Source organism: Macaca mulatta, chromosome 14, assembly GCF_049350105.2.
Source record: "Macaca mulatta isolate MMU2019108-1 chromosome 14, T2T-MMU8v2.0, whole genome shotgun sequence".
NCBI classification, from domain to species: Eukaryota; Metazoa; Chordata; class Mammalia; order Primates; family Cercopithecidae; genus Macaca; species Macaca mulatta.
This window is the reverse complement of record NC_133419.1, coordinates 120792210-120819832: the sequence shown is the minus strand read 5'-3', so window position 1 is coordinate 120819832 and position 27623 is coordinate 120792210. Positions and strand designations below refer to the sequence as shown.

The 27623-nt window shown below is 55.2% G+C and overlaps 1 protein-coding gene across 4 annotated transcripts; it reads left to right on the top strand.

The window, feature by feature from the left end:
- The first annotated feature begins 323 nt into the window (after positions 1-323).
- Positions 324-27623, top strand: TRIM29 (tripartite motif containing 29). Of its 4 annotated transcripts, none has more exons than XM_077960630.1 (10): positions 324-1236; positions 9915-10010; positions 10823-11056; positions 12646-12844; positions 15501-15602; positions 17817-17909; positions 20120-20218; positions 21860-21958; positions 23485-23561; positions 26422-27623. In XM_077960630.1, exons 1-10 carry the CDS (start codon positions 433-435, stop codon positions 26482-26484), a joined length of 1866 nt encoding a protein of 621 aa, XP_077816756.1. In that variant the 5' UTR covers positions 324-432; the 3' UTR covers positions 26485-27623.

Here is a 27623-nt window from a genome sequence, read left to right as displayed (position 1 = left end):
CTCTGGGTGCAGTGAAGCCTGCCCACCTGTGAAGACAGAGACTCCCGGCTCCCTGGATGAGAAGCAAGTGCGTCAGAGGGAAGCAGCCCAACTGGTTGCTGAGTTGTAGAAAATAATTAAGCTGGGGGAGAAAAAAATACTTCTTTTAAAAATCAGGTTAGGGATGAATGTGTAGGGCGTGGTTCCTGTGTAATTATCTGCTCTGCTGGCTGCGGGGCTGCCTGTTTCTCCCGGCCCGCTGTGTCAGGCTTGTGCCTGTTGCTCCTCCCCTCCTCCCACTCCTCCTCCTCCGCCTACTCCCCCTCCTCCTCCTCACAGGTGTGTCTCTAGGCCCTGTGGCTGCCTGCCCCACTCCCTGCCGAGACGCCAGCCAGAAAGGCCACCTATCCTGAACCCCAGCAAGCCTGAAACAGATCAGCCAAGCATCCTGAGATGGAAGCTGCAGATGCCTCCAGGAGCAACGGGTCGAGCCCAGAAGCCAGGGATGCCCGGAGCCCGTCGGGCCCCAATGGCAGCCTGGAGAATGGCACCAAGGCTGACGGCAAGGATGCCAAGACCACCAACGGGCACGGTGGGGAGGCAGCTGAGGGCAAGAGCCTGGGCAGTGCCTTGAAGCCAGGGGAAGGGAGGAGCGCCCTGTTCGCGGGCAATGAGTGGCGGCGACCCATCATCCAGTTTGTCGAGTCCGGGGAGGACAAGAACTCCAACTACTTCAGCATGGACTCTATGGAAGGCAAGAGGTCGCCGTACGCAGGGCTCCAGCTGGGGGCTGCCAAGAAGCCACCCGTTACCTTTGCCGAAAAGGGCGAGCTGCGCAAGTCCATTTTCTCAGAGTCCCGGAAGCCCGCGGTGTCCATCATGGAGCCCGGGGAGACCCGGCGGAACAGCTACCCCCGGGCCGACACGGGCCTTTTTTCACGGTCCAAGTCCGGCTCCGAGGAGGTGCTGTGCGACTCCTGCATCGGCAACAAGCAGAAGGCGGTCAAGTCCTGCCTGGTGTGCCAGGCCTCCTTCTGCGAGCTGCACCTCAAGCCCCACCTGGAGGGCGCCGCCTTCCGAGACCACCAGCTGCTCGAGCCCATCCGGGACTTTGAGGCCCGCAAGTGTCCCGTGCATGGCAAGACGATGGAGCTCTTTTGCCAGACTGACCAGACCTGCATCTGCTACCTTTGCATGTTCCAAGAGCACAAGAATCATAGCACCGTGACGGTGGAGGAGGCCAAGGCCGAGAAGGAGGTAAATGCTGGGGCCCCTCCTGCTCCTCCAGGCCTGTCCTCTCTCACCCCACCCCTCCGACCTTCATCTTCTCCACTGGAGCTTCCTCGGGCTTGGGGCTTACGTTTCTGCTGTCCTTGGCTCTTTTAGAAAACATTTCTTTCCCCTCATACCCCGTGTCCCCCCAATCCCACCTGGGGATCAGAGGTGGCTCCCCAATCCCCTAATGTCTCAGGAGACCGGACATTTTCTAGATGAGCAGATGGAGACTCAGGAAAGACTGGGGGCCTGACCAAAGTCATAGGATAAATTCAAGTCAGGTCAGAGAGTATGACCCAATAGCACAGAACTCACTCCTGGGCGCTGTGCCTGGCTGGGGTGCTTCTTTCTTCTCCTCCTTCTCCTTCTCCTTCTCCTCCTCCTCCTCATCCTCCCCCTCCCCCTCCCCTTCTCCCTTCTCCCTTCCTTCTTTCTTCCTTCTTCTTTCTTCTTTCTTTTTTTTTGATTTGAAGAAGAGATAATTCCTCTAATCTGAGTGGGTCTGGCCCCTGGGGAATGGGTTGTGGGTGAGGAAAGATACTAGAAGAGAGAAGTTTGGGGTCCACTGAAATGTCCTTTCTTTTGTCTTTGTAGTTTTTATTTGTGGTACAGTGGCTGCTTGTTCTAGCTGATCCCCAGCTGGTCTCTTGACTTCCTCCACAGCCTCCTTTATCCTTCTCTCAGCTGGGCCCTGTGTTTTGCATGTGTAGTTGTGTGTAGACACACCTATTCCTGCAGGCGGACACTGTTGGGGAAGTTTGGAGTTTGTGTGTGGATGGCGTGTACATGTACAGCTAGTCCCTGACTTAGGATGGTTTGATTTATGATGGTGTGAAAGTGCTATGCTTTCAGTACAGTATTCCATAAAATTCAACACTTTATTACAAAATAGGCTTTGTAGTAGAAGATTTTGCCAAACTCTTGGCTAATGTAAGTGTTCTGAACAAGTTTAAGGCAAGCTAGGTTAAGCTATGATGCTTGGTAGGCTAGGTGTATTAAAAGCATTTTTGACCTATCACATTTTCAACTTACAATGGATTTATTGGTAAATAACCTCATCACAAGTTGAGGAGCATCTGTATATGTGTTTATTTTATGTGCACGTGGGTGTTTTTGTGCCTTTGTGAATGTTTGCATGTATTTGTATATGTGATACGTAAGAGTGTTTGCATGAGTTCTATGTGCCTGTGCCTGTACTTCTATGGGGAGGAGCAGAGGCAAGTGCAGGCCTGTGGATGTAGCATACCTGGGGAAGGTGATTTGAGCAAAGGGCCCAGCTGTGGCCACTGCCCTTTGCCCCACAGATGTGGGGTTCACTCTTCCCTAGATACACACCTACAGGTGGCCTTCCTGGGGCAAACCTTCCTGACCTCCAAAGCAGTGAACTCCACTTTCCTGAAGAGCTTCTGCACGTCTCAGATCTGGACAGCACAGGATTCCTCCTTGCCCAGGCTTCCTGACCAGGAGGAGCTGGTTGATTACTCTCTCCTTTCATCTCTCACTCACACCCCTGGACAGAAGGGGCTGAGGTAGGGAGGGGAATGTACTCACAGATCCCTTCCAGAAGCCTTGTTTGGCCCAGGAAGATGTTTCCAGCTTCCCCCATCTTCCGACCCCAGTGTGGCCTCAGGCTTCATACTGAGAGATATAGATGGGACAGGGGCCATGAAAGTCATTCTAGGGAGCTTACTTGGGAGGTTAGACAGAATAAGAGGCAATCATCCTCATCACAGCAACTGAGAAATTGCAGAGCCCCAGACAAGGTTTTAGGAAATGTGACTGAGTTCCAGTGCCAGTTTTTGCCTCTAACTAACTGTAAGACTGTGAATAAGTCCTTTCCATTCTCAGTCTCAGTTTCCCAAGGGGTGAGGCTAGATTGTTGGTTTTCAAATTACCCCACAGAGCCATAGCATTCTTAGAAATGTCTTTGAGGCCTCAGGATGAGGAGGGGGCAAAGAGGTGTCAAGAAGACGGAGGGTTCAGGTTCCCACCTCGACTACAAGCAAAATATTGATCATCTTCTATGTAGGATTTGGCCTCAAATTTGGACTGAACCAAGGATATCTCTGCTTAAGCCTGGGTACCCCTGGAAGAGGTGGTTCTGGTGGGCAGGAAGGTCTTGGGCAGCCCCGTCTGGATGTGCCAGGAGCTCAGAGTTCAGAGTTCAGGTTCCTGTATGGGGGCTGCTGAGGGACTCACAGTTCTTTTCTGAGGGAGGGCTCATGATGTAGGTCGGGAGGCAGGGCTCATACACACAGACAGGACTGGGGAGCACCCGCCCAGTTACGCAGAGTGGCTATCAGTCAACATCAAGTTGCAGTGGACAGAATGCCAGGCCAACAGAGTATTCCCTCACCTTGCAAATAGGGACACAGGCATAGAGGAAGGAAGGGGCCTGTCCAAGGTCCTTGTTTGAGGAGGAAGCCCCCTAAGCCCTCTTCCAGTGTTTGAGAATGCCTCAGGGAAGGGGCCCCAAGGGGATGGGATTGGGATATGTGTGCTTTAGGAGAAAATGCCTGGTCCCCTAAAGTAACCGTCATGGTGGGAGCTTCAGGTAGCCTGTGCGTTTGTGTGCACATGCATGTGCACCTGCAGCATAGGGCTAGGCAGGGAGAAGTGGAGACAGGCAGCCAGGAGACTGAGCTGGGCATCCCAGCTGTCTCGGCCTGGCTCTGCTGGAATGTCAGAGGTGGGGGACATTGGCACAGAGCAGGTTTAGTGGGTAGATGGGCCAAAGTGAATGAGCATGCCAGTCCTGGCATCCTTTTGAGGCATCTCCTGCAGACCCAAACATCAGCCCACACATAGCTGTTTGCAAGCAGCCCTTGTTTAGAACCTGTTCTGCAGGCCAGTGGTGAAGGCCCAGGTGACATAGCCTCAGACCTGCCTTGGTTGGTTGTGTGAGGCTAAGATGACACCCAGGGCTGTGGGTGCCTGTCTCCTGGGCCTCAGCTCTGAGCAGAGTCTCTGTTAGAAAAAGATCACTTGGTGCGACAATATGACAGCACCTTCCTCTAGTGTTCCCTGGGTCAGCATGTTTCCGATTCCATCCTGAATGTCACAATAGGTCCCATACATGTCCTCCTGTCTTCCCCTCTGCCACTGGACACTTCCCAGGCTAGGTTAGGTGGGTGGGATTGAAATGTACACATACATCCCTGTCTGTGTCTCATGGTCTTCCTTCTGCCTATCTCAAGCTTCAGCAGGCCAGGATGTTAAGACCTCCTGGGTGGCTGGCTGGCTGCACTTGGGTGGCCTTGCCCTGACATGGGTCTGGCCTGCTCTGGGGTGGCAGCACGACGAGGCATGTGTAGAGGTCACTCAGCCAGGAGCATTGCTTTGGAGAGGCTCAGCCTCATGCCTCCTCCACTCTCTCAACCCCACCATTTGGTTCAGTTCAGTTCTCTCACCATATCGTGGCTTTGTTTCTCATCTCGTTGCCCAATTCTTCCACAAAAGCTGAGCCACTGGTTGCTGGGCATGGGAAGCCATGGGTCCTTGCGTTTCTGAGCAGCATTGGTCTGCCCAGGAAAGCTCTTTGGGATTCGGGAAGGGGAGCTGGGCTAAAGGCCAGGGTGCCCTGGAGGGGCTGGGCCCACTTTCCCTGGAGACTTTGGTGACTTTTGGGGAGAGTGCTTGCTCTGGGACGGGGTGGGTGAGAAAGGAGGCAGGGTGACCTCTCTGGGTGCTAAGGGGGAAACAACAAAATAAAAGAGGCTTGGAGACAGGAAGCAGGGGAGCAAAGTGACAGGCAGGCAGGAGACAATCCAGTGTCTATGGCACACACCTGAGTGCCAGTGCCTGGCCCAGCATGTCCTACCTGTAGATGAAGAAACAAGCTCAAAGTCGTCAAGAGACTTACACAAGTTACAGCACTCAAGATTGGCAGAGCTGGGATTCCTCTCTGCTATTTTAAGCCCTTTTGTTCCTGTAGGATCGGAAGGGTCTTCTTGAGATCACTGAGTCCAGTGGCCAGCAATCCCCAGACCACAATCAGCTGGTGCATTGTTGAAACAAAAATTCCCAGTCCTTACCCAAGGAGGTATTTTAAAGGTCTCCCTAGAGAATTCTAATATGTAGCTGGGTTAGGAATCGGAGATCTAGTCCAATTTCACCACAAGGAAACCAAGGCTCAGGGAGGGGAGGTTCCCACTATGCCTGTGTCCCCATCTGCAAGGTGAAGGAGACCGAGGGGGCTGCTAACACTCCGTGGGCCTGGCATTCTGTCCTCTTCCCCACTGTTGGCCTGGAGATGGCCAGGGTGATACCTTCCTTGCCCCATCTCACCCCTCCCCTGACCTGAGGCTGTGAGGAAGCAAAAGGAACAGTAAATCCCAGTTAAGCAGACTAACTGATCCCAGGCTGTTTGACGTCCGGGTGGAAATGGGGAAATCTATCCAGCATTTCAGATTCTTATCCAGATAATTACCATTTGTCTGGGAGTACAAATCTGGCAATTAACTGGCTCATTTGGCAAATGTCACAGCCGACAGGCCTTGTAGTGAATTCAGGCCAGGGGAAGATCATGGCCAGTCCTCTCCTCCCTGGAGGCAGTGCAGGTACACCTATCCAGGTGGGTGCTCAGGTGTGTCTCCACCTGAAGACCACGTCCAGGTTGAGGCGCTGCTAGCTGCTGCACCACCCGTCTGCTCTCAGGAAAGCCTCTGCTCACCCAAGGCTGAAGGATTTCAAGGCTGGGTGGCCCATGCAGTGCCCGATCCTGGCATCAGAGAGCAAGAGGCAACCAGACAGGTGTGGGAGAAGGGAACAAAGGAGTCATTTAGGGACAGGTCTGGGCAGGGAGGAATGAAGCGGAGAGTAGGAAGTCAGGAGGGAGGCGTGGGCAGGGCGAGACTGTGGGGATCAGAGGCCCTGTCAGCCATCAGGGCCTTTAACCACTTTCTGAAGGAAGAGGGAGAGAGGGAGAGAGAAAGCTGGGGCCTCAGGACAATGGGGAGGGTGTGGGGAGGGAATTGGGAGGGAAGCGGGGGCAAGAGGAAAGACATGGAACTGCCAAAGTGGGCCATCTGCGAGGTGAAGGGAGCATGGTGGGGCTTACGTCAGTAGGAGTGAAGGGGAAGGACAATGCCACAGAAGGCACACAGGACAGCCCGGTGCCACCACCTCTAGATGCGCCTCTTAAGGCACAGAATAGGATCTGAGCCCTATTGTTGCAGCTTGGCCTTACCGCTTTCCACCTGTGAGAACTCAGGCAAGCTGTGTAATCTTTCTAGGCCTCAGTTTTCACACCTGTGAAATGGGGCGGGGAGGGGAGGGATGATGCCACTTACCTCCACAGGAGGCTTTTGCTGGTTAAAGGAGAAAAGTCCTGGCACATTGTAGATGCTCAGTAATCAACACTCCCTTCCCTCTACTAGTGTTGAAGGAGAGCCCAGCATCTTTTAAACCTTCCCATGTTATATTACTTCCTATACAGGAAAAATTGCCAAGAGCTGAACAGACACGAGGTGCATCCCTAGGTCTCACCCCAAATGCTCCTCCCCTGACAGGGTAGGACTCATCCCAGAGGTGATAAAGGAGCATTCTAGCAGCACAGAGTTCCCAGTCCAAGGGAACTCCAAGAACCCGCTGTGTCCTGCCAGTCTGGTCTTGGAAGACATGCTGTGGGAACAAGGCCCCTTCCCAGCCTGTGTCCAACTTCTTCAGTGCCCCAGAGAAATAGAAGGCCAAGTCTCTCCTCCACCCTGACCGACTCTTCCACCCACAGCTGCAGACAGTCTCCCCTTCTGACCCTGCCCTCACAGGTTTCCACGTCATCCGCCAACACCTCTGGCTCTGCTCTCCACCCCTCGGTGCTCAGCTAGCCCTGTTGCCCTCTTCCCTGGCTCCCTTACACAGGATGGACTCCGGGGGGACTGGCATCACCCTGCCCTTGGCCTAGACACTTCTTTGTTCTAATCCCCATTGAATTCTGCATCGCTGAACTCTATCTCCTTCGTCTGTCTTGGCCAGTGAATCCATGCTCACCTGGGGAGACCTTTCCTCCTCTGCAGCCCCAACCTTGCAGCCCTCACCTTCTCTGGTCAGACCTTCTTCCACTTGCAGGTGGTTAGTCCACCCTCATCCCCTTTTTTCCTCCTTCATTTCTGCCAGTGTGCTCTGATCTTCCATTATCCATGAGCTATGCTTCCGTCTTGCATTCAGCCCAGTGTCTTGACCTCGCCAGCCTCTATGCACTGCCTGCTGTTCACTGTGTGTCTGGACAGTGTACACGTTCCATCTGGATCCCAATCCAACAGCATACACTGTCCTCACCTCTGAACACTACCAACACCTCATCTGATCACACCTGCCGCGCTCCTCACTTGCCAATGCCGGGCCCACCTGCCCACCACGCTGCACACACTGCTGCGAGCATGGTGTGAGTGAATGCACCTGGCCTGGCCCCTGGTCCATGGAAGGTGCCCACACAACAGTGACGATGGGGACCATTGCTCAGACGGTGCTCACGCTGTGCCAGATGCTTTCTGGGAGCTTCACTCCCAATCCCAGGGCATTCCACAGCTTCCCTGGGAGGCAGGTCCTCTTCCTGCCCACCATGGACCAGACAAGGCTACTGAGGCACAGAGAAGCTAGGCAACTTTCAGAGGCACTTGCTGTCCTGTGCTCCCGGTGAGCTCCCTCTGAGCCCACCATTGCTCATTTCATGGAAGGGCTGCCTATCCCCTATTTGAGACAGGACTTTTACTAGCGCTGGGCCTTGGCCTGTGGTGGGAGGGATTGTGCTTTTGTTCTCTGTTTTCCTTTCCATCAGACCTTGTTCTGGGGGTGGAAGGTAGGGTGAGGAACCCAGGTGCCAACTCCTCCATCGCTGAGCTGGGTCAGGAGGTTGGGGGCCTCCAGCTGTTCCCCGACCTCGGGCTTCACTCAGGAGTTCTCCAGGGTGAGAAAGGTGCCTGGGATAGAACCCCAGTCTTGGTTCTCTTGGACTCTTCCTCACAGCTCAGATCTGCTTGCCAGGTCCAGCCTCCTCGGAGGCCTTTGGGGCCATGGGATCTGCCAGCCTGTGTTTCCTGGACTCTTGGGCTCTGCATCCTCAGAGAGTGTGACGGTCTAGTTTCTGCCCTTACAGTGGGCCTCCTTTCTGTTTTCCACTCTCTCACCATCTTATTTAGTGACTGCTGGCTTCTCTCCAGCCTTTTTTCCAGAGATAGGGCCAGTTCTCCATCCTCATCTCCTTAGGTCCTCTTTTCCATCTCTGGTAATGGTATTTTCCATGCTGTGGCATTTCCAGCCCATTGCTGGTGGGGCAAATGCTACTGAGAACAACTCTGAATCTCCCTGCCTGGAGAGCCCAGGAATGTGGGGGTGGGGGCGGGGAGGACAGGGATTCAAGGACTGTCTGGAAAGCTCTGCGGCTCTTGCCTGATGCCTTCCCCACCCTCTGGGCACCTTTTCCAAGAAGGCCAGGGAAACTCTGTCTGCCATCGGATCCACTTCCCTGGGTGCCTGCAGCAGGTCCGCTGTTAGCCCTCCCTTGGCCTGGTGGGGCGTTCAGAAGTTGTGCCGTGTAGTGATGCACGTGTCCAGGTGCTCATGACTCCTGGCTGCTGGAACTCACATTCCTAGAGGTTTGTGGCTTCCTCACCTTGACTATTCTTTTGGGCTCATCAAGGAGATGACCAGAGAAAGGGGTGGGACTCTGCATTCAAAACCCAGTGGTAGTGGGGAAATCTGGAGCAATCCAAGGCTCCCTTGGATGCTTCGTTCTGTCAGGTGGAGATCATTCACCTATTGTCCATGCTGGAAGGGGCTTTGAGAGTCCTACAGGGCAGCCCAGCAGAACAGAGGCTTGGCTGGATGGGACTGGCCTTAGCTTCATGCCTCTCCTTTTGTCTCTATTGTGGCCACTTTTCAGAGAAGGGCACTTCCCCAAATGGAAGGTGAATATGGGAGTGAAAGCTCATGTCCTAGCACACTACTGATACAACCTCTTCCCAAACCACCCCAGACCCCAACAGTCTGTGTCCTCTTCCTGAGCAGGAGTCCCTACAACCCCTTCTTCCACTCTACACTGCCTTCCTCTCTAGCCTTCTCCTTCCCCAGAGCCCCTGGGTAAAAGTCCCTGTCTTGCCAAAACTGCAGAATGCCTTCCCTTTCCCATAAACAGGTTTTATAGCTGTGCATGCCCAGACGGAGTCCACGCCAGAGGCAACCCTGGCTGCTGCTTGCAACACAGCCCTACGTCATGCCATAGAAATGCTGCACACTGTTACTGCCATGAGACACTCCCTGGGCTGGGCTGGGCTGAGCTGGGCTGGGTCCCCTTCCTTTCTCTTCCCAGTGTCTGCAGGTCCACTGAAAGGGGCAAGCACCCTGTAAATGAGTTCCCTCCTGCTCATGCTGGGTGGAGGAGACAAGCAGAGGTTTAGCCCTTAAAAAGACAAGGCTAGAATGTCCAGCCCTAGTGGCCTGAGAATATAGCAAGATGGTATTTAACTTACTGCTAGATCCTTGGCGACTGGCATGGTGCCTGGCATATCCGAGGTCCTGATGAATGTTTGCTGAATGAAGAGCTGAGTAGATGAGTGATGAGCCCTGGCTGCGAGTGTGCCCCCTGGGTGGACCCTCTCCCTTGTTCTCTGGTTCTCTTCCATCTCCTCCCCCTGACTTCTCCAATCCTGGCTCTCTCTCTGCAGACAGAGCTGTCACTGCAAAAGGAGCAGCTGCAGCTCAAGATCATTGAGATTGAGGATGAAGCTGAGAAGTGGCAGAAGGAGAAGGACCGCATCAAGGTGAGCGCCCCCAAGCTCACCTTGCTGCTCCCTTACCCCACCAGGCCTGCCTGGAAAGAGGCAGGCCTTGGCTCCCATTTGAGTCTCAGGCACACATAGACATCCCACATGTGTTTCTTCTGGCTTCTCCCACGTCCTCTGACATTCTCACTGACTGCCCTTCTCAGTCTGAGCCAGGCACTCAGGTGGGATCCTGTCTGTGACCTAATACCCATTTCATATTATCCCAGCAAGTAAAGACCCCAGTGTGTCTTCTCATGTTCTCCAATGTCTGTTCTGCCCACCAGACTCCCCAGCCACCAAATGCACACCATTTCTTCTCTACTTATGCCATTGTGGCTAAATATGTGTCTGCCGTGGTTTGGGTAATTGCAAACTACAATCTGAAATCACTGCCTGCTTGACGCTGACTACATACACAGCTGGCATACACATTAATTTTCTGAATACACATTTCTACATATACATTCATTTTCTGAAGGATGTTTGGTTCTGGTTAGAGTTTCAGGGAGCATATTGTGACCCATGGGAGAACTTTGGGGCCCACAGGGAATGATGGCTCATATCAACCCACCAAGAGGAAGGAGCCACGGTAGGAATGTGGGCTGTGAACAAACCTGGCTATCTCTATCAGTAGGTGGCATCCCTCAGTGATGCCTTTGAATGAGATTCTTGGCTAAACAGACTTGCCAGGTTAGGGCAGTGGGAATGCCCTGACCCTGTGCTGGAAACCTAAAGACATACCCAACTAGGGAGATTTCTTTCCCTAACTAAAGCCCTGCCTAATCCCTTCCCTGACTTTGGACCTCTAGAGCTTCACCACCAATGAGAAGGCCATCCTGGAGCAGAACTTCCGGGACCTGGTGCGGGACCTGGAGAAGCAAAAGGAGGAAGTGAGGGCTGCGCTGGAGCAGCGGGAGCAGGATGCTGTGGACCAAGTGAAGGTGATCGTGGATGCTCTGGATGAGAGGGCCAAGGTGCTGAATGAAGACAAGCAGACCCGGGAGCAGCTGCACAGCATCAGCGACTCTGTGTTGTTTCTTCAGGTAACAAGCCACTCCTCTGTCACTCAAGCCCTCAATTTCCCCGTGCACTTTTCGAGACCCCCCTCCATCATCCATCCATCCACCTATCCACTTATCTACCTATTCATCTATCCATTCATTCACCATCCAGTCATCCAACCATCCATCCATTCATCCATCTATCCAAGTGCCATTCTCTCTGTTTAATTTTTTAATCCAATCCATTTCTCTACCTACTCTCAAGATGGCACACAAATATCACCTTTTATGAACTTCAGTTGATATGTGCTAGCAGTGCCGTAGGCTCGGTAGGAAAGATTTCTGAGATCAGTGAATCGGGTAGAGGGGCAGTGGCGTAGGAGTGCTGCCTATTTGTTATCTTGGATCTAGTCCATTTGTCTATTCGTCCATTCATCCTTCCATCTGCTAGAGTGTTTTGGATACTACTGCATGCCCAGTACTCTATTAGGTGCTGTGGCGAATAGAGAAGTACAAGACATGGTTTCTGCCCCCAAGCAACTGCAATCCAGCTGGGAAGATAAGACATGTACAATTAGAGAACAATATAGAAAAGTGTGTAATTAAATGATAAAGCATATGGCTCAGGAGATAAGTGCTTGTAGAAGCTCAGAGAAGGGCAGGCGGGCTAGAGGAAGCTAAGACAGCTTTGTGGAGGAGGTGGAGTTTCAACTGGGTCTTGGAGGCCGGTTAGGATTTGAGAGGGAGGACAGAGTCTTCGGTGAGGAGGAAGGGAAATGAGAAGTGCAAAGGCAGCACTGAGCATGGCATGTAAAGGTAGAAATACCACTGTGGGCCGGGCGTGGTGGCTCACATCTGTAATCCCAGCACTTTGGGAGGGCAAGGCGGGCGGATCACCTGAGATCAGGAGTTCGAGACCAGCCTGGCCAACATGATGAAACCCCATCTCTACTACAAAAAACAAAAACAAAAACAAATTAGCCAGGCATGGTGGACTCACCTGTAATCCCAGCTACTCAGGAGGCTGAGGCAGGAGAATTGCCTGAACTTGAAAGACGGAGGTTGCAGTGAGCCAAGATCGTGCCACTGCAGTCCAGCCTAGGCGAGAGAGTGAGGCTTCGGAAAGAAAGAAAGAGAGAGAGAAAGAAAGAAAGAGAAAGAAGGAAGGAAGGAAGGAGGAAAAAGAAGGAAGGAAGGAAGGAAGGAGAAGGGAGGGAGGGAGGAAGGAAGGAAGGAAGGAAGGAAGGAAAGAAAGAAACAAAGAAAGAAAGAAATACCACCGTGGCTGACCCTGAATACCATAGTCATTCCTTGCATTTCTTTAGTGCATTCACTCCCAGTCTTCACAGCTTGTGTCCCTCTCACAAACCCTATGAGGTAAACAGATGCACCCACTTTAGCGGTGGGAGTCGTGGAGTCACACATCTGAATGCCAATGCCATCAGGGCTGTTAGCATCCAGTGAGTTTTAGCTGAACCTTTTCACCTTACAGAAGAAACAAACGTCCAGTGAGGAAGAGTGGGGCTTGCAGCACTGAGATCCCCAGCTGCACTGTGAGAGCCCCTGGCAGAGAAGAGTCCTCATAGCTCATGAAGACCCAGGCAGTTAATGGTTTTTTCCTTTCTTGGTAGGAATTTGGTGCATTGATGAGCAATTACTCTCTCCCCCCACCCCTGCCCACCTATCATGTCCTGCTGGAGGGGGAGGGCCTGGGACAGTCGCTAGGCAACTTCAAGGACGACCTGCTCAATGTATGCATGCGCCACGTTGAGAAGATGTGCAAGGCGGACCTGAGCCGTAACTTCATTGAGAGGAACCACATGGAGAACGGTAGGTCCCCTCTCGTGGCTGGGCCCCAAGGCCATGGACCTTTCTGTCCCAAATCAATTCCTGCTGCCTGACATGGGCTGGCGTCCGGTGAGCTTATTCTCATTGTTCCTACCCACCCATCCACCCTTCCTCAGGCTGTTTGGACTAGGATACAGGGATTCTAACCCTCCCCCTCCTTTGAACTTGCTGCCAAAGTTATGCAGCTATAACAAGAGGCCTCCAGAGCAGGGACATCCTGGGCACTGGCTGCACAAATGCCTCCTCTCTGTGGGTTGTCCATCAAACTCAGAGACTGGTTTTGTTCAGATCTACATCTAATTGCCGGGCCCCGCCCGGCAGCTGTATGGATCCTGCCCCTGGTACGGGCCATACTCCAAACTGGTGGCTTTGCAGACTCTAGCAGACGTGACCTAGAACTGCAGCCATGCCTGGAGGGAGGACTTGCCTGTCATCATGGCCATGCTGAGCAGTGCTGAGCCCAGAGGCTGGACTTGGCCTGGTGGGCTGGGCTGGGGATGGTGGGACAGTGTCTCTGTGACTCACCAGCTCCCCTGAAGTCAGCTCTTCTTCTGAGTCATGCTGTCCCCTCAGAGGTCAACTGAATCATCTCACAGAAAACCTCTGAACCTGAGAAACAACATTGTTAAGTCCTTTTCCACCCAGTCCCTTTAGGGCCTGAAGCCTGGGCACTTTCCCCAAGGCCCCACCCGATGTCCCAGGTGTTGCACGGGGCCTTGAGAGTACAGCCTTCTTAATGAATGCTAGACGTGAATACCCCAAAGGAAAGGACCCCTGATTGCTCTCCAGACACAGCATATGATTCTTTGGGGGAGGAGAAGGACATGAGGGGGATAGGAGTGTGCGGAAGGGTTGGGGTTCAGGAGGCCATTTGTGCACCTTGGTGATGGCAGTATCACAGTGTCCCTGTGAAATGTGGGGGACATTCAGTCACACCCAAGGACAGATAAGCCATTTCAGCAAGAAGCCATATGATTATATGGCTTCAAACGGCACTCAGATCCCGAAATCCTCCTTCTAATGACAATAGTGATGATGCTAATGGTGATGGTGACAGCTGACAATGATTGAGTGCTCGCTCGATGCTGGGCATTTCGCTGAGCTCCTCATGCACATTACCTTATTTTCCCTGCGGGGTGTACTGCATTTTACAGGTGAGAAGGCTGAGCCTCAGAGACGCATCCTTTCATAGGGCGCACAGCTCGGTAGGGGGTACGGCGGGGTTGAACACTCTGCTATTCAGTCTCCCATGCCCTCTCATCTGAGAAGCTGCAGCTGCCGGTGGCTGCAACAGTGGGGTTGAGGAGTGTGATAATCATCAGCCCTGGGGTACAAACCTGGCAGGGGAGCCCCTTCGGTGAGGTCTGGCCAGGCCTGGGGGGATGGCCTAGACTGGGGTGGAATGAGCCTTGCAGAAACTGTTCAGCCTCCTGGCCGCTCAGTGTCCCATTTCTAGGTCACAGTGCTGGCCACGGCCTCTGTACAGGTGTGGCCCTGCGTCCTGTATGAGGTGTGTGGCGAGGTGGCAAGCAGGAGCAGGGATAGGCACTGCTGATTCAGTGGCCCACACCTGTGCCTGGGGCCGTGGGGGCGGCTCCTCTGCCCCTATGTTGTTTTTTTGTGTGGCTGCTGTGTGGATGCTGGGAGAGTGTCTGCTCTAGGAGGTGGTGGCCGGTGAGTCAGACAGTGGAGTGACCATCCACTCCTCCCTGATGCCAGCCTGCCCACCAGACCAGGAACTCGTCCACACCTCAAAGGCCCCTGTGCTAGGAGACACCAGGCCACTTCATCCTGGGTTCTGTGGGGCACAGGGCTGGGCTAACACCTAGAAGGGCGTTTGTTTATTCTTTGAGTATCTACTGTGCACCAGAGCACAGACAGGTGCAGGTGATGAAGATGAAGAACGAGGCTCTCAGCCACATTCCTCCTCTTGCTCAGGAGAGAGAGAGAGGGAAGGACAGGGAAAGTAGAACACGGGGAAGTTGCAAGAGAAAGGAATGGACTGGGTGTGGCTGAGGGAAATCAAGCGTCGAGCAGCAGATCTGTTTGAGTTGGGGGTTAGGGAGTCTGCAGGTGAGTGGCCCCCGCCATAGCAGCTCACTCCACTGCCTGAATACCTGGGCCATGGAGGCCAACACTGAGACCTCGTCCCCTCACCTTAGGCTGCCAGCAGTGGCTGGGACTGATCCCGGAAGTAGAGGGCCAGGGCTCAATCCCCAACTCTGCCCTTATTGCCATGTGACGTTGGGCAAGCTGCTTCTCTTACTTCCTGAGTCTCAATTTCCTTATCTGTCTCAGGGGGATGTAACCACAGTTGATGTATGGATCAAATAAGAAATGGGCATTGAAGCACCTTGTAAAGGTGAAGTGCTCGGAAGTGCTGTGCACACGATCTTATTCACAAGGGCTCCGTCCGAGAGGGTGGGTGGCTCTTTGCAGACACCCTCTCCACCAAGAACTCAGGAACCGAGCAAATGCCGGTCAGGGCGTCATATTCTCGGAGGCTGCGGAAACTTGGCTCTCCCTGGGACGTAGGGGGTGGGCTATGGGGTGACTCATCTGAGCCCCCAAAGTCCCCAGTGGGCTGCCTCCTCCTTCCTACCTGGTTCCTCTGCTGACCCGACCCTCTCCTTCCTAGGTGGTGACCATCGCTACGTGAACAACTACACGAACAGCTTCGGGGGTGAGTGGAGTGCACCGGACACCATGAAGAGATACTCCATGTACCTGACACCCAAAGGTAAGAGGGAGCCCTCTCACCTTAGACCCAGCATCTCTCCTGCTGCCCAGGGGACCCGCAAAGTCCATGCAGTGACTCTTAGCCAGGTTCCTTCTGGGTGGGGGTGATGGTATGTCCAGTTTGCGTGGGAAAGTCCTGGCATCTGCACGTTGTCCTGATGTGATTATGAACAGCGTCTGCGTTAGCTCTCAGAAGCGTCCTGGTTCGAACGAGAAGTTACGTGGTGCCACCTCCTCAGAGGCAATCCTCCTCGGCCGCACAGGCAGCCCCTCTGCCCTCCTTGCCCTCTCACTTCTAGCCCACACCTCTGCTTCTCTTTCTTTCCGGAGGTCTCCTGGGCTCCCTTCTGCCAGGCTGGTGCTGTGTTTTGCTTTGGCTCAGGTTTTGTAGGGGCTGAGCCCTCTGAGATGGCTGCCGACCCCAGGACCATTCTGCTCCCCTAGGCGGGGAGAGCAGTGCCTCTTCTTCTGAGTTTCCCGGCTCTGCACCCTGGCTCCCTTGGCCCTCCCTCCCAGGCCCTGGACAGTCCCAGCCTGCAAGGTGCTGGCCTAGCATAGACCAGTGCCTGCCTGTCCTTGTCCTGTGGCGGCCTCTCATTCTTGGGCGCCAGCAACAAACCACAGAAATATCCGTTACATAAGGGCGGGTGCGCCGACCCTCGGACCATGAGAGTGTGTGCCTGTGCGGGTGGGAGAGTGGGACTGGGGGAGGAGGGAGGCATGGGGAAGGCACAGGGGCTGGGGAGGGGGAAGCCTCCAGGAGCTAATCAGTAATTCACACATGTCTTACACACACACATACACACACACACACACACACACACACACACAGTGGGAGAGGCTTGGGGGATTTGGAGAGATGAGCTCAACAGAAAAGCACCTGTGCCGCCCCACCCAGTTTGAAAACAACCCCTGGGCTTCTTGGTTGTTGGGCTCTCCCTCCTCTGACATTCCTGGTGTGGGCCAGGCCCCAGCCAGCCAGCCTGCCTCCTCCCTGCCCAGGGTGCTGTGCCTTTAGGCAAGTTCTGGGAGAGGATAAGCTGTTCTAACCAGTCAGCCCCAGCTCCCCTCTCCTTAGAAACCCCACCAGGCCTCGCCCCAGCCCTGTCCCTCCTGTCTGTCCCTACCATCCATGGACCAGGCCCTGGGGTGTCATCGAGTGCCCTGATGGGCTCCTGTGGGTCTCTCCTGCTCTGTAGGAGACTGAGGGCCTGGTGTGAGCCTCCTGCAGGTGTGGGAGGGGGTGGAGGGAACAACAGCACCCACTATGATGCTACCCTGACAGCTTAGGGCCTGGGGGATCTTGGGCAGGCCTCAGTACCCATATCTGAAGAGAGGGGAGGTTGTGCTCACATGCTGGGAGACTTCCCAGCTCTGTTGCTGTGAGTCAGTCTATGATGTCTGTGATGGAAGAAGCAGGTTCCCCCAGCATCCATGCCCAAGCACTGTGGGTAGCCTATGCTGAGGATGGGAGGGACAGGAAATCTGCCCTCTGGGAGCTCCCAGGCTCAGGGTGGAGGTGTGGGGAGGACACCAAGGAGTCACCAAGGAGATGAAAGAAACAAGGCTCCTAAAGGGACTGGGTCCTGAGTCTGGGAGCTCTGAGGTCAGTGGGACTGACAGTGACTGTGACTCCTTCCCAGGAGGGGTGAGTTTCCGGGAACCTGTGCTCAGTAGAGGGGCATGACTGCGATGGGCAGAGGGCATCAGGGACCACAGGCATAAAAGCTTACAGGAAGGACTGGCAGGGCCAGAACTGGGGGTGTGGTGTTATGAGAGGGTCAGGTGGGGAGGGACTGAGGTAATAGAGGACCAGAACACACATGGGGAGCTCATTGTTTTCAGCTGGGTATCAGTGGGGTTATCAGTCCCCACTGCTTCCTCACAAGGCTGTTGTGAGAGCCCAGGTGTGCGGAAAGGAAAGCACTTGTGAAGTGAGGCTCTGATCTCCCACCGCTTCTGCCCCTGTGGTTGCCATGGCCTCTCCAGGTTTATGCTGATGCTCTCCTCATGGTTACTAACAGAGCCCTTCTACTCTTCAAAAGCATGCCAATTTTGGTGATAAATTAGTTGATTGCCTTATGTCAGACCCGAAGGACCTCTCTCAGTGGTGGAATCCAGGTCCTGTGATGGGCACTTGGGCAACTTTTTGGGGACAAGGTGTCCTGCATGAGACCGTTTTCTGCAATGACAGCCCCCTTCATCTGCTTCACAGGTGGGGCCCGGACATCATACCAGCCTTCATCTCCCGGCCGCTTCACCAAGGAGAACACCCAGAAGAATTTCAACAATCTCTATGGCACCAAAGGTAGGTGGTGGCTCAGCTTGAGGGTGCACAGAGTTCATGGGGACTTGCAGGCAGGAGGGGTATAGAGGTGGGGCCAGGGGGCACGGGGTTCAGACCCCAGTGTGAGATGAATGTGGGAAGCTGGGATGGGTAGGGGGCCCAGACACGGGTGGAGAGGGGTCCTACCTACCGAGCTTAAAGTGTGTGTGTGTGTGTGTGTGTGTGTGTACATGCATGGGGCACACAGTTAGGCTGGAGGAAAAATAGCCAGGAATCTCGGCATCCGTGGAGATCCTTGAGTCCGTGTGCTCTTCTGATTCCTGAGGAAGGATTTGGGGAAAACTGGGGCTGAGCAGCCACCTTGGGCTTAAGTGTGGGGAAGCCCCCCAGCCAGTATGAGGGCACGAGGGCCCACAGAGAATCTACTGATTTGCATACTTCTGCAGTGAAAAGTCGTACAGTGGTTAGTTGTTAGCTTGGCTGTGACTGGAAAGGAAGGCATGGCAGGAAATGGGACTGGCCCTGGAGCTCCAGGAGGTGAGGCGAGTGAGCAGCACCTTAAGACCTAGATGAGATGAAATGGGGGTGGGGACGTGGCTTCCCTAGGGGGAGCTGCTAAGTTCAGGGTCTCCTTCTGCCCAGTGCTCCGAGGGGACCATTTGCTCCGGGGCAGGGCCATCCACTCAATGAGACCTGGTTCTGGGAGCCCTTGGTTCTGTCCTGGGGGCTCCTGGTCACGTGCCAGCCATGCACGGGGAAGGAGGGGACTGGGTCAGCCCCCGCCCCAGACATAGCACTGGAGGACTCTTCTGTGAGGACAAGAGCCATGGAGACTGGAGGGTCAGGGGCACCACAGCAATGCCTGGGCCTCTACATCCAGGATTGGATTCACAGCCGTGACCAGTGGCACCCCCTCCTCCACATATGCAGTAGACCATGGGCACCTTGAGGACAGGGCTGTGTCTGTCCTGTTCGCTGCTACAGGCCCAGAGCTCAAAAGTAGGAGGGGGTCAGGAAGCAGTTGTTGAGAGAGAGACTAAAGGCATGAGTGAACAGAAGGGCAAGGTGTCTGGCCTCGCAGAGCCCTGGCTAGACGTGCTCACTGAGGCCTTGCTACAGAAGCTGCCTGGGATCCCTGTGGGAGGGCTTTGCACAGGGGCAGGTGGCCAGCCCCAGCCATCTCTGACCCCTGAGCCCGAAAGTCAGCCCCCAGCCCTCCCCACAAGCAGCCAAGGGGTGAGCTTGACTAAGGAGGTCACTGATGTTTCAAGCCTGGCAGATGGGGGTGCTGGAGAAGTGTGCATCACCCACGGGGGCTCTGAGCCCCCCACTCCAGTGCCCTCTGAGTGCCCTAGCAGCTCCTCCCACCCCCTTCCCATTGCCTTCTCCTTTGGACTATGGGACATGCCTGCACATAGGCGTGTGCTAGCCTATTCAACTTGGCAACTATCAACTGTCTCATCCCCAAGTTTTAGGATGTGTTTGTATTTATTTGTTCATTGGTTCATGCATTCTGTCCATCAACCATACAATGAACACCTTCCAGGAACCAGGCTCTGTGCCAGGCACCAGGTGTGATGTTGGGGCCAGACAGGCACATTCCTAGTTCATGTGAGCTCACTGCGGGAGACAGACAATTGAACATATAGTTGCCACCCAGAGGGTAGGGGGTGCAGGATGATGTGGGGATGGGGCTGAGGCACATGCAGACATTGGGGAGGTGCCATGTAAGCTGACACTTGAAGACCCCACCCTTGAATCGCCGAGGGTGGGGAGCAGGAGAAGTGTCCTAGGCAGAGGACAGGGGCTGGGTACATAGCCTGGGGCAGGAGAGAAGCTGGAGTGTCTCAGACACTGAGACTTAGCCTGGTTTGAATGTCCAGTGGTGGAGGGAGGATAGAGGCAAAGCCAAGAAGTGGGAGATGGTGGGTGTGTGGCGGGGATTGGGGAGAGCAACTCACGACAGAGCCATGGGCTGCGCTTGGGACGTTGCGCCTTATTCTGAGGACAGTGGCCTTTAGGTAGGGCAGGGACCGGACTACGCTTTATATTTTAGAAAGGTAGCTATGGTGGCAGAAGGATGGGGGTGAGGTATCACTGGGATCACAAGTGGCATCCTGGGTTAAGTTGTGGCCGGCGGCTGGAGAGTCACAGACCTGGCTGTGTCCTGGTCCTGCCTCCTCTCCCCCTCCCAGCTGTGGGGGCCTGACAGCCCTTCTTTGCCCTGCCAGGTAACTACACCTCCCGGGTCTGGGAGTACTCCTCCAGCATTCAGAGCTCTGACAATGACCTGCCCGTCGTCCAAGGCAGCTCCTCCTTCTCCCTGAAAGGTGAGCTTGCCCACCCTGGCCCCTGCTTTCCTCCACAGCTGCCCCACACCTCCCAAACCCTGCTTGGGTCTCTTCCCTGAGCTGCTAGTTCCTCCCTCACCTCGCTGTCCAGTGACCACAGCCTCTCACTGGACAGAGATCTGGCCCAGGACAGACCCTGCTTGTTTCTTGAGGACCTCAGCTTCCAGGTCATGGCCTGTGTCTTCCCAGGCCTCCCTGCAGGCTGATGGCTGACACTGAGAGTGCCTTCACTGTGCTGTGAACCAGAGCTCCTTTCTGGTCTGTCTGGGCTGAGGCGGAGGGAGTCAGGGCGGCCCCGCCTTAGACTAGCATCTTTGTAACCAAGCTCAGAGAGCGCACCTGCTCTGGGCCTCTCGGGCTTGCCGTCCTAACCCTGGGTGGCGGCCACACTGACAAATTCCTGCCTCTCTCTAGGCCCTAGTCTCTGGCTAGTGAAATGGGAGAGGCCACAGAGCCGGGGAGAAAAAACGTGAATTTGGGTTTGGGAGTCCGGCAGCACCTGGTTTGGAATCCTGACTGCTGCTTATAAGCTGTGCAACTCAGGCAAACTGCTGAGCTCATAGATACAGGGGCCAGATGAGAGCCCGGGAGCTGCCACCATGGTCTTTGCTGAAAATGAGGACAGGAGTGGGGGCTGGGCTACATCAGCGTTTCCCAGGGCTTGTTTCACCACTCTCTAGTCTCTACCTACACGCTGCAACAACAGCTCTCAGTGCTCAGGACGGGGGGACACACCATATCCCCTTCACCCAACCTCTCTGATCCTCAGGGTGCTGCTTCTCCTACTGCGGAGTTTATTTAACTCGCAGCGTTGGCTGGCTCTAGGGTCCTGTGGCCATGGAGCACCTGCCAGCATCCTGCAGAGCCAATCCTGCAGGCGCCCCTTTGGGAAAGGCAGGACCAGACGACCCTAAGGTCCCCCAAGATTGATCCTCTTTTCTGGCACTCTGTCCCCCGCCTGCCTGCGGTGCTCTGCAGCACTCTGACAAGGGAGAGTGGTCGATGCCTCCTGTCCCCTGGGGCTGGGAGCATCCCGAGGGGGCAGGCTTGAACCAGACCCCAGCTATGGGCCCCTGGCCCTCATGTATCTCCTGAAAGATCCCAGGGACAGCTCTAATGGCTGTGGTGGGAGTAACCCTGTCTCTCTTCTGGCACCCCGAACATCTGGCCTGCAAGTCAAGATCAGCAAATTGGGTGGGCTCAGGAGAGGGAAAGGGGCTCTGCAGGGCAGACAGATCCCTGAGCAGTGGCCTCTGAGGCCTCGTCACTCAGTTGTCCCTTCTGGCCCAGAGTCCTACACTATACCCAGGGAAGGGATTCTTGGAGCTGCCGGCAAGATGAAGGAGACAGGACTACGGGTGGAGGGTCCCAGCCTGCAGAAGCCCCGGGCATGTCCTAGCCCTGATCCGGGCCTGGGGAGCTCCAGGACTTGCCTTGGCCTGTTTGGCTTCTAGCAGGTGCCTTTCTGCTCTCTGCTCAAGCCTGGACCACAGAGCACCTGGCAGGGGAGGTGGCCGCCCTCAGGTGTGATTCAGAGCAGCCTCCAGCATGAGGGGTGGGTCCTTTTGGCCCCTCGTGGGACCAGCACTGTGCCACTAATGCCTCTCTCTCTCCCAGCAGGCACTGGGAAAACCCCCTATCAGTTCACCACCTTGGGACAGGCCACTGCAGAGTTTTCCAAACCACTGGGTCGCAGTGGGCTGTCTAAAACTAATCCCGGTACCTGCCCATTTTTCCATTCCTCCCCTTTTCTCTCCCACAGCGGGCCAGGTGGGACACGGGGGGCTCTCTGCCACTTCTAGGGTGTGCCGGTCCCTTCTCCCCAGAGCTCCCTGGAGAGGGATGCATGCCCCACCTGCCACCCCAGCACACTCTATCTGGACTTCTGCCTGCTGCACAAGGCGGGTGACTTGGGCCACCCTGACCCCACCCCTGTTTCCATTCTCCCCTCTCTCATGGCTGGCGTGGGATTTTCTTTCCGGGAACTGAGAGATGAGGCCTGAATTACCCCTCTTAATCTCCACTCAGGATCCCTGGAATGCCCCCCTTCCAAGGCTGCCCCCACCCCCAGATGCAGGAAGAGATCCAGGTCCTTTGCTCCATCTCCTCCCCCTCCTCCTTGCTCAGTGCCAACCTGGGAAGGGCCAGCCCTCAGGCAGCCTGGCAGTGCTCATCATGAGCCTGACCTGCTCATCCTCGCTTAGAGCAGGGCAGGACAGGGGCTTCCCCAAGACAGACCGCAGCCTCTCACTGGACAGAGATCTGGCCCAGGACAGACCCTGCTTATTTCTTGAGGGCCTCAGCATCCAGGTCATGGCCTGTGTCTTCCCAGGCCTCCCTGCAGGCTGATGGCTGACACTGAGAGTGCCTTCACTGTGCTGTGAACCAGAGCTCCTTTCTGGTCTGTCTGGGCTGAGGCGGAGGGAGTCAGGGAGGCCCCGCCTTAGACTAGCATCTTTGCAACCAAGCTCAGAGAGCGCACCTGCTCTGGGCCTCTCGGACTTGCTGTCCTAACCCTGGGTGGCGGCCACACTGACAAATTCCTGGCCCTCTCTAGGCCCTAGTCTCTGGCTAGTGAAACAGGGGAGAGGCCACAGAGCCGGGGAGAAAAAACACGAATTTGGGTTTGGGAGTCCGGCAGCACCTGGTTTGGAATCCTGACTGCTGCTTATAAGCTGTGCAACTCAGGCAAACTGCTGAGCTCCATAGCTCATAGATACAGGGGCCAGGCTCAGTGAGGAGACGTCTACAAAGTCCCTTCCACAGTGCTTGGCACAAGTGGGGCTCCGTGAATGGGAAGCATCGTCCAAACAGCGCAGGGGAGTCCAAGTGAGCGCCTCCTGCCAGGAAACTCTGGCAGGTCATGCTTATGCGTGGTGCTCCTGGTTTCTGGGAAGGGGAGGGCCTGTGGTGTAAACCTCCGGGGAAGGTGAGTGGAAATCTCTGCAGAGCAGTGTGATGCTGCACTGGATGTGGGTGTAACACTCCCCTGCTGCCTGGTCCAGCCCACCTGGCCAGCTCCTCCTCCTCCTGTTTGCTTTGCTGCCTCCTCCCTTTGGCCAGCCTCCCCAGGAATTTCGGTTGCGGCGCCCTGGCTGCTGCACGCCTCTTCAGGCGGCTGCATTTGGTAATGGGCTGGATGATGCTTGGTGGTCACTTTGGAGAAGGCAGCTGTGCTGCTCTGGCCCCGGGGGCCCCTGACCACCAGCGGTGCTCCCTTTGACTTGAGTCTGTTGTCTTCCCAGGCTATCCTTCCCTCATGCGGAGCCAAAGCCCCAAGGCCCAGCCCCAGACTTGGAAATCTGGCAAGCAGACTATGCTGGTAAGGAAAGCACTGCCAGGAGGGCCTGGGCACATCCAGAGACCGGCTCCCTGGGGGCAACAGGTTCCAGGGTCTGTGGGAGGATGATGACTTCTCTGGGCCATGGGGTAGAGAAGGAGGCAGCAGTGGCCTGAATACCTGCACACAGCAGAGGGTAGTAGAGAGTCAGGGCTAATGGGCAGGGGACTGGCTAAACACACACTGTCTGGACCTCAGTTTTCTGATCTATAAAGTGGGCAGCCTTGGGGTTTTTATTTGGCGAATGCTTGTTGGATGCCTATGCTAGTGGAATGACAGCTTGGGTTCTGCCAGCTCTGGGATTGTAAAACAGCCCAGCAGGAGGACAGGCCTCCTCCTAGAGATGGGTCCCACCTCCCCGGGGCAGTTCTCCAGTGCTGATAGCATAGAGGCCATTGGGGTGATAGTGTGGGGGTGGGAGAGGCTGGAAAGTTGGGAATAGACATATTTAGGTTCAATATCTAATGACCCTAGGCCAGGGATATCAGAAGAGCAGCAAGACAGGGAAGCATGGCTTTGGGGTCCAGGCCACCTGCTGACTGTGGGGTCCTGGATAAGTTAGATACCCTCTCTGAGACACTTTCTTGCTTTTTATGATGTGGGGACTGAGATGACCTCCAGTGCCCGTTAGATCTGACATAGCTGACCCTGACTGAGAGCTCCGTGATCAGGGACTGTAGTTCACATGCAGAGCCCCCGTGTGCCTGAACGCCTTTCTCCTGTAGGTCCATTCTAGGCCCTGCTACAGGAGTCAGCCAGCTGCTGTGGCAAGTGGGTGGCATCAGGAGCTCTGCTGGAACCAGGGCCACAGCCCTTGGCTCTTGCTGTCCTTGCAATTGGAGGTCAGAGCAGGAGAGGTGATTTGCCCTGGAACACAAAGAATGGCTGGGGATAGTTTAATTGGAGAGAATCTTTAATTGCTGGCAATGGGAGCTAAGTGATCGTGTGTGTAATTTGGAGCTGGGCCCAGGGGCATTGCAACAGCAGGACTGCAGAAAGCAGATATGGGGAGATAAAAGAAGGTTTCCGTTCTAGACTCAGTCCTTCCCCTCCCTACTACATACTTTTCCACCCTCTCAGAGCCTGGGACCCTGAAGAGAAGGCTCATCAGCACTTTGAGGCCCCTGGCAGGGCAGGGTTCTGGTGTCCAGCAAGCAGCCAGCGCTGGGAGAGTGGAGGGCAGGTGCTGGGGTGCAGAGAGGCTGAGCTGGGAATCAGTTTCCCTGGGGGCTGGCCCCAGCTGTCTCATTGACTTGCTGTGTGACCTTGTGTGAGGAAGAATGATTCCTTTGTGCCTCAGTTTTCCCATCTGTAATTAGGATGATTTCCTAGCTCTTCCAACTATCATATGTGCTGTGACCTCAAGCCAGGGAGGGGAAGGGAGGGTGAGGGGAGCAGTCTGCTCTGATGCCCACCTACCACTCTGGGCTTTTAACCAGACAATGCCGTTCATTGACCTGCAACCCATATTATTGACCCAGTCTTCCTCAAAGAAAGGCTTCAGCCATTTCCAAATCTATTCACTTTGCCCTGTGAATTGCTTGGGGTCCCGGCTGGCCCCTGGGGGTCAGGAGACCTGGTCCAGGCCCTGCTCTGCCAGTAATTAGCTGTTCTTTCTCCTCCCTGGGTCCCAGTTTCTTCCTTTGTTTAATAGGTGGTTTAAGCAAGGTCTGAGCATCCCTCAGGCCCACAAGTCCTGCTGTGAACCAGACATAGGCAAGGAGCTGACCAGGAGGTGTCAGTTCCCTGGCAGACAGGGCCAAGGGCAGTGCACCCTTGGGGTGTGTGTATGAGGGGCAAATGATGTCTCCTGTATTGGGATCCGCAGGGCATGGGGGTGGGCTTAGCCTCTCACCCAGCTCAGGGACAAATCCTCTTCCTGAGACCCTCCAGGGACTGATGGTGCTTGCCTGGGTGAGCAGCAGCTAAGCCGTGCTCTTCCACTCCATCCTGGAGGGCTGCCTCCTCAGGGCCCTGATGAAGTGATCTGGGTGGGGTGGGGCACGCTGATTTCATGAAATTACTGGGAGATACAATGCATGGAGAAGGCTGGGAGAGCTGTCACTGGGCTCTCTCTCCAGAGATGCTCCCTGAATACCAATGGCTGGGGGAGGAGGAGCAGGACGAGAGAGGCAAAGGGCTGTGGGGAGCCTGGGACCGTGTTGGGCTGGGGCAGTTGTTTACCCTCTCTGCACCCCCTCTGTAAGGGAGATTTATGCAGAGAGAGCCAAAGAAAATCCTGGAAGCCCTCGCCATAAGAGAAGTGATGCCGAGAACTGGGGGCTGGGGGTGTGGGTTTTGGAGGCAGCCTGCTGAGGCTTGGATTCCGGCTCCTTGCTTACCAGCTGAGTGACCTTGGGCAAGTTGCCTAGCTTCTCTGTGTCTTGGTTTGCTCAACTATAAAATGAATATGATAATAGTAATCTATGTAATTGGGTGGTTGTAAAAATTAAATGAGTGCATCCGCATATAGCCCTCGGCACAGTGCTGTGAAGTTCCGTGGAGTAGAAAGTGTTATATAAATAGCAGCTGTGGTAGCGCTGGAGGAACCTCCTGAGCTGTGGAGAGAAATTTCGACCAGTGTGATGGGGGGCTGAGGTTCAAGCTCACCCACTAACTATGGGAATGGACTCCAGTTAGGATTCAAACCTGTAAATCCTGACATTAGGGGCCAGCCCCTGATCACAGGGTAGGTAGATCTTGCAGATCAGGCCAAAAGGCTCCTAGAATTGTCGGGGCTTGGATCACTGCTACCTCCTGGGGCAGGTTAGGCTAGGGTGGGTCTAGCTAGCGGGCTCATCTGTCATCTGGCCTCCCTGACCACTCTTTGTTTTCCCCACAGTCTCACTACCGGCCATTCTACGTCAACAAAGGCAACGGGATTGGGTCCAACGAAGCCCCATGAGCTCCTGGCGGAAGGAATGAGGCGCCACACCCCTGCTCTTCCTTCTGACCCTGCTGCTCTTGCCTTCTAAGCTACTGTGCTTGTCTGGGTGGAAGGGAGCCTGGTCCTGCACCTGCCCTCTGCAGCCCTCTACCAGCCTCTCGGGGAGGTTCTGGCCTCTCCAACTTCCCCACTGGCCACACTCCATTCAGACTCCTTTCCTGCCTCATGACCTCAGATGGTCAACATCGTTCCTGTGCTCAGAGGCCAACGCATCACAGGGGTGAGATAGGTGGGGCCTGCCCTAACCCACCACCCTCCTCCTCTCGGGCTGGATCTGGGGGCTAGCAGTGAGTACCCGCACGGTATCAGCCTGCCTCTCCTGCCCACGCCCTGCTGTCTCCAGGCCTATAGACCTTTCTCTCCAAGGCCCCATCCCCCAGTGTTGCCAGCAGGTACCTGGACAGCACAGCCACGCATCTCCCTTTCACATGGCCCACCTCCTGCTTCCCAGAGGACTGGCCCTACGTGCTCTCTCTAGTCCTACCTATCAGTGTCCAGCGTGGCAGAGCCTGCAGCCCTTGGCCACTGCAGACGGGAACCTCTCAGTGTCTTGACATCGCCCTACGCAGGCAGTGGGTCTCCACCACAGCCACTTTGAGTCTGTGGTCCCTGGAGGGTGGCTTCTCCTGACTGGCAGGATGACCTTAGCCAAGATATTCCTCTCTTCCCTCTTCTGGGATAAATAATTCCCGTAACACGATATGATCCACCCATGAAAATAGCTACTGGCCCAGCTACCATTTCCCAGCTGCTGTACCATTTGCCTGTAGAATTTCATTCAGTTTATAATTTGGCATTCTCTCTGGCGATGGAGAGTGTGGCTGGGCTGGCTGCAAAGGATGCCTCACACACTGCCCCCACCCGTAGCCACTGCCCCATCAGAGGCTGCCTCCTCCTTCTGATTACCACCCATGTTGCATGTCAAGGTGCCCAGGGACTGGAGACGAGACAAAACCAGGAGCAGCACAGTGGGGACCTCTCCGTCTCAACAGCCCCAGGCCTGTGGGGACTCTGGAAGGATGGGTCAGCTTGCAGGGGTCGGGGAGGGAGACATCCAGCTTGGGCTTTCCCCTTTGGAATAAACCATTGATCTGTCA